Genomic DNA, 10485 nt, shown 5'->3' with positions numbered 1-10485 from the left:
CCCTCCCAGACCTCTCTGGAGAACTGAGCTTCCCTTCTGGACCATCCCCTGACCCTCCCCCATTAGACCCCTCAGCAGATATACATCCCAGCCTTCTCTGACCAGGCCCCATTCAACCCCTCAGATGTGCTCCCTTCTACTCCCTCTCACACTCTTGACAGGACAGGAACCCCAGGGTCATAGGGCCTCTATGATGCACAATCAGGGGGAGCCATTCACACTTATTCCACGGAGTTACACGAGGCAGCAGATCCAATCTGCAAGTTATTCGGGGGTGAGGAGGGGGAAGGCCACGGTCAGGGAGAGCAGCCCCACCTGCTGCCGATTCTCATGCTGCAGGTGCAGCCGGGCCTGGATGTAACCGCGGGTCTCCTGAAAGGCCTGGCGCTGAGACACCTCAGCCGGGTAGTGTGTGCAGATGCCAATGACGTTGGTGCAGAGGAAGAGCATCATGTTGGCACCGAGCTGCAGGAGGGCAGCAGAGGCAGACGGGTGACCACCCCCACACACACACAGGCGCAACTAGCTAGGCTCTCTGGAGACGCACACCTCTGGGGAGGAATCCAGGATCTGTGCCCTGCCTCTCCCCAAGCTGTCCCCTCGCCTGCAGTACATTTCCCCCATTCCCCACAGGACTACAGCTCCCTGCCTGGATCACTCCATGGCTAGAAATGAAATCTTTCCACAGCCCCTGGGAGCAGAAGCACCAGCCAGGACCAGGTAGGTGATGGAGCCCAGGCCCAGCACACTATGATTTCCTGCCCCACAAACACCACAAACAAAAGACAAATGCTGCTCCTTCTGCATGTGGTTCTCCTGACAGAACAATACCCAGGAGACCTGAGCTCTACACCCTCCTGTGAGTGCCCAGGACAAGTCACCTCATCTCTCTGGGCCCATTGCTTACCTGGAGAGGGAGAATAAGAAGATCTCTAAGGTCCCTCCCTGCACTGACATAACTTAATATAATAATAATTACCATTATTATTATTACTGGAGCTTATTTGTTGGCTTTCTACAATGTGCCTAGATTCTTCAGGTGATCTTCTATACATTAACAAATGTATTTCTTACAACTCTGAAATAGGTAACACTTTTAAAGGTGAGGAACTCAGGCACAGAGAAGCTAAGTAACTTGCCCCAAACCACACACTTGGTAGTGACTGGTGTGGGACTGAGTCCAGGGCAATCACACTCCAAAGACTGAGTCTAACCTTACCGTACAGTACATTCCAGGTTTCCAAGATTCCTACTCACCCCACTCACCCAAGCTCTTGAGGCCCAGCCTCAGAGCCCAGGCTTGGGAGTCATCAATTCTACTGACAGAAAGAACCCTTCCTAACTGGGATGGGGTGCCACCATGCCTGCCACCCCCAACGCTTGGCCCCACCAGTCCCCACGCCCTAGGACCCCGATCCTAGGATGCTCAGCCCTCAATCACCATCTGTAGCACTGACTGGAGAGCAAGTCTAAGGGAAGCCGGCCTCAGTGTTTCTGGAAATTCAGGGGTTAGCCTGGCACCTGTGGCTCCACCCCAGAGTTGGCTGGGGCAGGGCTCTGATTTTGGGAGAAGGGAGGGAAAGAGAACCAGCTAGAAGCCAGGAGTTCTGTGCTCCGCCTGGAACCAGAACTAGTCCCGCACACTTGGGCAGGTCACTTAATCTCTGGGACCTCAGTTTCATTTTTCTTGGGTAAAAGAGAGGGGTGGGTCGGCTAACCCTCGAGCCATTTCCAGCTCTGATCCTCTAGGATTAGCCTCCTCCTTCCCTTCCCAGTCCAGGCCCCCCTCCCAACGGCAGGGGTGAAGAGAGGGGCACACTATCTCCCTCAGGGATTTCTAAGAATAGCCCCCAGTGGGGGAGAAGGGAAGGGGGAGCAAACCAGGCAACTTCCCTTCCTGGCCCCAGGAGCCCAAAAGGAAAATGTGAGTCATGTGGAGGGAAGGGGAAGGGGGACAAGAGACTGAAATAGATCTGTACACAGACCCCTATGCGACTGTGAGAACAAATGGATGCCAGGGCACTTCAGGAGACTCCAGGCTGGGCTGGGGTCGCTGGGTAAGACTGCTCCGCGTGTCTGAATGAGTGGGTCAGAGGAGAAGGAAGGCTCCTTCCCATGAGTGTGAGCGGGAGTGGATCTGGGAAGGGGCTGCTCAAGGATCCTAGAAAGGAGGCCACAGCCCCACCCCATCCAGAAACCCACAGGCCAACTGGGCAGAGGGAATCCTTCTCAGCTCAGAGAAGGGGTATGGGCAGCCCTGGCCCCAAGGACCGGCACAGGGGCAGGGGCGACTTTCTCCACTCACCCCAAGAATGTGCCTGCCGAGACCCACTGGGTGAAGCAGCAACCGGGCACCCCTGGGGAGGCAGGAGATTGGCACAGTCCTGGCCTCTGTGGGGCTGTGCCTCCCCAATCAGGCCCTGGGCCTGGCTCTGGGCACCACGCCAGCTGAGAGCAGGGAAGAGATACCCACCCAACCCAGGACCAGCCAGAGAGGACAGGGGGAAGGGAAGCACCACCTCGAAGCTCCTCCTTCCCCAGGAGGGCAGCCCCACTGCAAAGCCCAGCAGGATAGCTACCTTGGAGAGAAGCGAGGGGCTAGCAGGGGCAGAAGGACCCTAGCCCTTTAAGAGGTCTGACAGTAACCTGCGGGCACACGCTCCACAAACAATTGGACTATAAAGTTAATTTTGAAAAGGTACATTCTGTTCTGGAGCACAGGCTGGGCGGGGAAAGGCGTCATGCCAGAGCACCCAGCTTCTCACCCTGGGAGCCCCAGGCAACTTCCTCTTTGTGGGTGGGGCTAGGGTGGGCTACAGGTCACAAACCCTGGCCAAGGCAGAGGCTGGCTCCCTCAAACCTTGAGCAAGACAGGACAGCACCCTCTAAATCAGGGTACCAACGAGGGATCATGAGGTGCATTGGTTGTGGGGCTCCACCTATGTGGCAGCCCCTGAAGGATCAGCTGGGCAGACACCCTGGTCTCTGCTCCCTGGTCAGGGGGATGACATGAGATGGCAGACTCCACTGCTCATGTCTCTCTGCAACGGACTTCCTGGGAGCCCCTTTACTGGGTACCATCCCCTACAGCACCCCCACACCTCCCTGCCTCCAGGTAAGAATGCTGCCCTGTCAGGTTCTACTCCACTCTGGGAGAGGGTGGGGCCCGACCAGCAACATCACGAGGTAGATACTATTTTTATCCCAGTTTACAGACTGGGAAACTAAGGTTGGGAGAGGTAAGGTTAGTTGTCTAATATCTCACAGAGAACAGTGCAGCCATTGAATAACTAGGTCTGCCTGCAGCCAAGCCTCTATTTCTCACTGGACACCATCAGTCAAGCCCCACCTCACACACCACTCAGAACCCAGAGGCAGCAGCCGGCAGGGGCAGAGAACCTCAAGACAGGGCCACCAAACCCCTGGGGCCCAGTGGGAAGAGGGCACAATGAGATCAGACCCTAATGCCCATCTCTTCTATAGTCCAACCACATCCAAACCACTCCTAGCCCAGGAGAGAACTGACCCCACTCATCGCCTTCCCTGTCCTCTCAGAGATGGCTTGGTCCAGGACAGAGGCAACTCCTCCCTTGCTAACTCCATCCAAAACCTGCTCCATCCCTCCAGATCACCACCTAGAGCTGCTTTTCAGGGATGGCACCAGGGCCTGAGTCTCAGGTGTCAAGCTGGGGCCAGAGATGCCAAGGCCTGGACACAGCCTACACTGCTCTCCACCTCACCTCCATCCTGGGTCTAAACATCGCATTCCCACCTCCAGCCCCACATTATGTCTCTACAGCTACACTATTTCAAGGGCCTCAGACTGTGAGAGCCGCAGACTGTGGCCCATGGTGACAGAGTACATACTTGGGTCCTGGAGCCCTCTCTCTCCTCAGCAGCGCCCTCTGCCCCAGAATGGAGGTCGACCCCTGGAACTTGGCTTCCCATCAGTTGCCCCTCCTCCAAGATATAGCCAGACATCCCTGTACGCAGCATCTACCCATGACCCACCCACCCTCGATTACCAGGCCCCTCTCATTCCTGGCCTGGTACCCCCATGCCTGCCTCGCTGACCACCCACCTGCTTCCAGAGGAAGGCATCACCACGATTGAGTTGCCAGGCCAAGATCAAATGCAGGGTGGAGAGGCCCAAGCCGCTGAAGACAGCTGCCCGCATGCGGATGGGTAGGAGCGTATAGGTGATGTAGACAAAGAACACGGGGCACCAGAGGCCTACAGAGGGGCTGTGGGGGTTGGCTGCCAGGGCACCCCCGACCTGCACAGCCGCCAGGATGCCTAGCACCACGTAGCTCACCACCCACATGGAGTCCTGGTGGAAGCTGTGTCGGTTACACACCACCATGAGCGCCACGAAGAGGGCAGCGGCACAGGCTAGCAGGGCCACGTAGGCAGGCTGAGGATGGGCAGGCGCGGCATGGAAGGTCAACAGCACGGCCGTGAGCAGCACGAGCACCGCCATCAGCAGCGTCAGGCTGCTCTGGTTCATCTGAAAGAAGTACCGCTGGTACAGGCGCTCCAGCTTTGCTGAGCGGAACTGCTTCGACTGGAACACCTGCGCCAGACGGCGCCAGCAGGATCGCCTGCTCCTGGGGGCCACACTGGGCACCACCTCAGCCGCCACAGCCTCAGTGTCCTCAAAGCCCAGGGCCACGGCCCGCAGCCCCAGCTCCTTGCCCTTGCCTGGGCCACCCCTCCGGATGAAGGCCTCATCCTGCCAGGGGCACCGAGGGGGAGCTGCAGGGGTGGGGCTGGGTGGCTGTGCATCCTGGAGGCAGCTCATATAGCGGGGTGTGCAGAAACCAGTGGTCCGAGTCCCACGGCGTGGACGCTTCTGCCCATTGCGTTCACCCCAGGCTGTTTTCCGTTCATCCACTTTGGGGACCAGGAGGCCACTAAACCACGACATGCTGCAGGAGGAAAGGAATGAGATGGTATTAATACCACCACCACGGCCCGACACTACCAGCAGCTGTCATTAACTGAGCATTCCCATTGCCATGCTTCAGACACACCATCTTCACACAATGACTCTGAGAAAGACGATGGTATCCCCACTCAACAAGGGAGAAAACCGAGGCCCAAGGAGGTGAAGTAACCCGCCCAAGACCAAGCAGCCACATAAGTATGAGAACCAAGATTCTAACCCGGATCCGTCTAACTCCCAAGCAGTATACTTACACACTCGCCTCTTCCCTAAAAGGCACTGATTTCTCGGTGGTTACAAACTCAAGTGCCTGTGTCAATGAGCAAAGCTACCCATGGTTCTGGAGAGGGAGTCACACCCTGAGCATGGGGACAAGCACCACCCACACCAGTGGACTGTTGCCACTGGCGTCCCAGTGGAGACTGATGTGATTTTTCAACAGAAGCCGAAAAAAAAAGACGTAGATTTTAACGCCACATCTCCTGATTTTTTAAACATTGGCAAGTAATTCACATCCTTCAACACTGCAAGCCAAATAAATCACATCTATGGAATGAATTCAGCCTGTGAGCTGCCAATTGGTAACCTCTATACAAAAGGGAATCTCTTTCCACATCCTTCCCCATCTTCCCCAAACACACACACTCACACACTATGCACACTTCACCAAGCTAAATTCAACTTCTCCTCAGGTCACAGCTTCACTGTAACTTCCTCAGGGAAGATGTCCCAGCTCCCCGACCCAGACTAAGTTTGGAGCCATTTACCCTCCATACGTTTCCTCCATAGTACTTATTCCAATTATAATTAAATTGTCCCTATTTAATGCGTGTTTCCACCCCCTGACTATAAATTTTGTGAGGCACCAATATTGAGCCTGGCTCATAGCAGGGACTCGATAAACATGTTAAAAAGATAGAAGAAAAGAAAGCTCAAGAGGATTGGTAGAGAGCAGCTAACGTTAAATAATAACTAATAATGATAATCCTACGATTATTCCTCTTTCTCACTGCACTCTGGCCCTCTTAGCCTCTTTGCTGTTCCCCAATGCACCACGCATAGGCCAGCCTGGGACCTTGGTGCCTGCTGTTCCCTCTGCCTGGAACAAGAGCTCCTCCAGGTCACAGCTCAAATGTCCCCTTATCAGTGAGCTTTCCCTGGCCACTCTATTAAAATAGCAACCCCCTTCCGGGAGCTCCCTATCTCTCTTCCCAGCTTTATGCTTTATTTTTCTCCACGGCTCTTATCAGCAGCTGCCATTCCATTTATTTTTCTTATTTGTTCATTGTCTGTCTCTCCAAACTGGAATGTCAACTTCATGAGGGCAAGGGTTTGGCTCTGTTTTGCTCACTGCTCTGTCTGCAGCACCACGTAGGGTCTAAATAAATGCTCATTGAGTGGATGGGTGGGTGGCTGGATGGATAATACGCCCATGCACTTTCCCTGTGCTTGAAACTTTTCAAGGTCCTTTCACATGCCTAATTCCATCTGATCTTCACCAAAATACTGGTTCTGTGAAGCTGGTTCTGTGGCCACCTGGGGCACAGGACAGATTTGACAGAAGGAAAAACAGAACTGAGGTCCACAGCAGTTTTATATGGCTGGTGCAAGTTATAGAAATGAGGAGTAATCCGATCGGCCCCAGAGCTCAGGTCTCCTGGAGGGCGGTGTCCCGAACTGGTGTGAGAGGACCCCATGACAACACCCTCAATGCAGCTCTCCTAGTTGAGGCCACCTCAGGAGAAGGTGAAGATGAGAGCACTGTCATCCATGGATGCCTGAGTCCCCACAGGGCCACACTCCTCCACACCCACAGGGCACCCTGAGGGGCTCCTGTGCTTAAACCTGCAGAGCTAGCAGCACTGACATTTGTACTCACCAGGGGACAGGGGGCGAGTACCCAGTGCTTGCCTCAGGTGGCCAGATGACCAGACATTCAAGCCAGACAAGCGGTGCTCCAAGGAGACACCCAGGGGCCCACAAAGCAGAAGGCAGACTGGGGAGCTCTCTGCCCACCGGAAATCCCCATCCCTGGTTCCCCCTCAACCAAGTTCCCTCGGCATCCCTTCTCCTAGACCCCACTGACCGGCATGCCCTCCAACCCCTTAACATCACCAACTGCATCATCTGGAGGGACGGATCAGAAATCTAAGACTTCTGGTCAGGCTGGCATTTGGAAAAGGTCACCAAAGAAAGCCTGGCTCTTCAAAACACTTCATTAGAAGTATGATCTTTGGAGTGAGACCAGGTTTCAAACCATACTGTGATTATTTGCTAGCTTCACAGTCTTGGACAAGTCACTTAACCTTCCTTGTCACTTTCTTCTTCTGTAAAACGGGAATAGTTGTGAGGAAAGAATCTAACAGTACTTGTCACATAGTACACACTCAATAAATATTAGTTCTTCTCCCACCCTATACCACTTTGAACCCAAAACTCGGCCCATGTCCAAGAGATGGGAAGACAAGAAAGTCATGAGCAAGAACACACATCTCTCCAGCCAGTCAGACGCCTGCTTCTATCAGTTCCTGTGTCCTTGGCTGTCAGTCCCCACAGCTGCTGAAGACAGAGCCCAGAGTGAGCAGGTTTCCCACCCCCTACCCATGACATTTTGCTTCAGCCTCCTCCCACTCGCCGGTCCCCTGACCTGTTCTTATTCCCCCACCCCCACTGGCCCAGACCTCTGTTCCCAAAGGGCCTGTTTCTGGCCAGGTTCCCAGCCCCCTGGAAGCACATCCTAGCATCTGGCTCATACTCACAGAGGAAGGGGCAGACCCTGTCCAGGGGAACACATGACCCTCCCAAGAACACTCTGACCCCACAAGGGGATAGCTTCAGAGGCCTGTAATTGTCCAACCAACTGTAACCATCCCACCCTGGGCTCCACTCCAGGCACTGCCCATCTTGGAGAACTCACCAGGCTTCCAGCACTCCTGGCACCCCATGCCAGGCTGGAATGGCAGGGAACAGGGGAGGGCACTGTTCAAAGCCACAAAACTTCCCTATATGGTCCCCCAACCCTCCTCGTCCAGGAACCCATCACTGTGAACCACAAACCACCTCCTTCTTTCCCAGAGACAGGCTCCTGAGCCTGTGCCTCCAACCTCCTCCTCCCCTGGGTCCTGGACTCTTCGCTCTCTCTCACAGACCTGCTGTTCCAGGCACCACTGGCTCCCACAGCCGGAGCCATGTCCATTCAGCCCAGCAGACTGAAGCCCAGTGCCTCCCAGACCTCAAGTCCCTCCCAAACCCTGATCCTCCAGCCTGAGACCCAGAGTCTGAAGCAGGCCCAGGCTCAGCCCCAAGGATGGCTCTGCCTGCTGCTTCCCTCAAACCCTCTTCCTGGCCGCCTCCCATCTGTCCTGTCCCCAGGGCCCCTCTGCTCCTGCCCTCCTTGGCAAAAGGAGGCTCCAGGGGACTTAAAATGACTTCAGAAAGTTCATGGCAGAAGGCGCTGCCCAGGCAGGGCCCTTCAGTGCCAGCACCGCCCACCGTGCTGGGACGTGGGCCTCAATTCCAGGCCTTCCCAGATGTAGAGGAGCCTCCCCAGGGCCTGTGTCTGAAGGTCCAGCGCAGCCTTCTCCTCTCTTTCCCAGCCCTTGGTCTCCCTCAAGACCGCAGAGGGCTCTCACCTCCACCCCCAACCATACAACCCCCACGGTGTTCCTCCAACTCACAGGGGTACTCAGGAAAGGGGAGAGTATGGGAAAGGGGTCCCCACGGCCTGATTCCACTTCTAGCTTTGCAGTCAGGCCCTAAAGCCCGTCCTGAATAAAGTCTGCTCCCCCTGCCCACCTTGCAGCGGCCCTGACACCACCCCTTTCACTCTCAAGGTCTGGGGTGAGGGGAAGGGGCATCCTGCAGGCAGCGGGCATACCCCCGCACCCTGCCCAGGCTGCCTCCCTCTCCCCTAAACACAATCACACTCTACCCCAAACTCGGAGGCTCACCCCACAGCCCCGCTGCAAAACCTCAGGACAGCCCCTCCTCCAGTGCATGCCTTTCCCCTCGTCGAAGCCAGCCGGGAACTCGCTTCGGGTGGAGGAAGGGAGGCAGGCGGCAGGCAGGGAGCGAGGGTGGGGAGCCTCGAGCCCGGACCCAGGAGTCCTCGAGCCCCCATCTCCTCCCAGACCTCCCTCTGCCAGCCCCAGCGGCAACACGCTCCCCCCAACACTACCGACACCACCCATCCCTGGCTCCGCGCCCCCACCAAAGAACTCCCGGGGGCCGTGCAGGAGTCTTCCAGCCTCACCGCCACCCGAGCGCCGGCGCCGCCACCTCCCCCAGCTCCCCGGCGCCGTCTCACCTGCCGCCCGGGGTCCGCGCCTCCCCCAGGCCCCCGCCCCGCCGCCCCCGCGGGCTCCGGCCGGCCGGCCGGCCGTCCCGCGGTCCTGCTCGGTGCCCGCGCGTCCCGGCCGTCCCTCCCGCCGTCCGCAGTCCGCCCGGCCCTCGCCCCCTCCCTGTTGTCCAGCGCAGCCGCCCTCTACCCCGGATCCAGAAGTCCCCTCCCCGCCAGCTCCCGGACTCCCCGCCTTAAAGGCACAAGCTCCTTTTGTCTAGGTACCCCCTCCCCTCCCCAGACGCCGGGCCGAGCGGCCCACTCCCCCCTCCGAGCAACAGGGTAGGGGTGAGGGAGACCAAGGAATGGGACCCCTCCCTCCGCGCGCCCCCTCCTCTCCTCCGGCCGCTCCCTCCCCCAGTCTTGGGAAAACAAGCGGCTACTGTTCTGGGATCAAGACCCGGGGTGGGGGTGGGGGGGCGGCCGTCCAGCTCCCCCTTCCCTCCCCCCTCGTGCTGCATCCTCCAGCATTCTACTCCCACCCTCTCCCCAGGGGTCTCGGGGAGCGCTCGGCAAACCCACCCTCTCGCGGCGATTCCCCCCCCCGCCCCGCAAGCGGAGGGTCGGCTTCCTTCCTGTTGGGGTCCCCTAGGGCTGAACCGGTGACCAGCGCCCACTCCTCACCCCTCCGTTCTTCCCTCTCCCAGCCCCCACCCCGCCATTCCCGCCCTGCCTGCCACGGCCGTGCTCCCTCCCGCGGGAACTCTGTTTAATAATTAATTAAGATTTCATTCCACAAGGCGCCAGGTGTGTGCGGCCTGCTTCCCCGCACACCACTTTTTTCCTCCTCCCCCAACCCAGTGGGGCACGGCCCGACGCGACGCGACGCGACGGGAACCTGCTGCACCCAGAGCCCAGAGGGAAGGGGCACTCTCCACGCTGCTCACTGACCCCACGCTCTCTGGGGAGCCCCTCCCCTGCACCTGCCAACGTGCCGAGTCCGTCCCCTGGCACCTCTTACTCAAAGGGTTGATTGTGCTTCCCTGCTGAGGGAGGGGGGTGGGGGGGCGTGCATTGCTTAGTGCACGTAATGAGAAATTGTTTGAGACTTTTATTTATTTCCCACGTTTTCAAGCACGGAGCAGCAGCCCAAGTTACCTGGGTGATGGGAAAATCACGTGGAAGCTGCTTTAACCCTTTGAGGGTTAGAAAATGGCGTAGCCAGAAAGGGGTAGAGGGTTAATTCCCAGGATGTAGGTGA

General features: G+C 57.4%; 1 protein-coding gene across 1 annotated transcript in view; it reads right to left on the bottom strand.

Annotated features, from left to right (window-relative positions):
* Window positions 1-9034, bottom strand: part of ADCY6 (adenylate cyclase 6) — a 19868-nt gene extending 10834 nt beyond the window's left edge. The window contains exons 1-3 of the mRNA XM_004428955.3: window positions 8896-9034; window positions 4082-4928; window positions 316-465 (exon numbers count right to left, since the gene is read on the bottom strand). Of these exons, the coding sequence (XP_004429012.1) occupies window positions 316-465; window positions 4082-4927 (996 nt within the window). The 5' untranslated portion in view covers window position 4928; window positions 8896-9034. The remainder of the gene's footprint in view (window positions 1-315; window positions 466-4081; window positions 4929-8895) is intronic.
* Between the last annotated feature and the right edge of the window lie 1451 nt (window positions 9035-10485).

This window comes from Ceratotherium simum, chromosome 17 (genome assembly GCF_057802395.1).
Source record: "Ceratotherium simum simum isolate JZ-2026a chromosome 17, ASM5780239v1, whole genome shotgun sequence".
Taxonomy (NCBI): Eukaryota; Metazoa; Chordata; class Mammalia; order Perissodactyla; family Rhinocerotidae; genus Ceratotherium; species Ceratotherium simum.
Note: the sequence above shows the minus strand (reverse complement) of the source record. Positions and strands in the feature narration are given on the sequence as shown.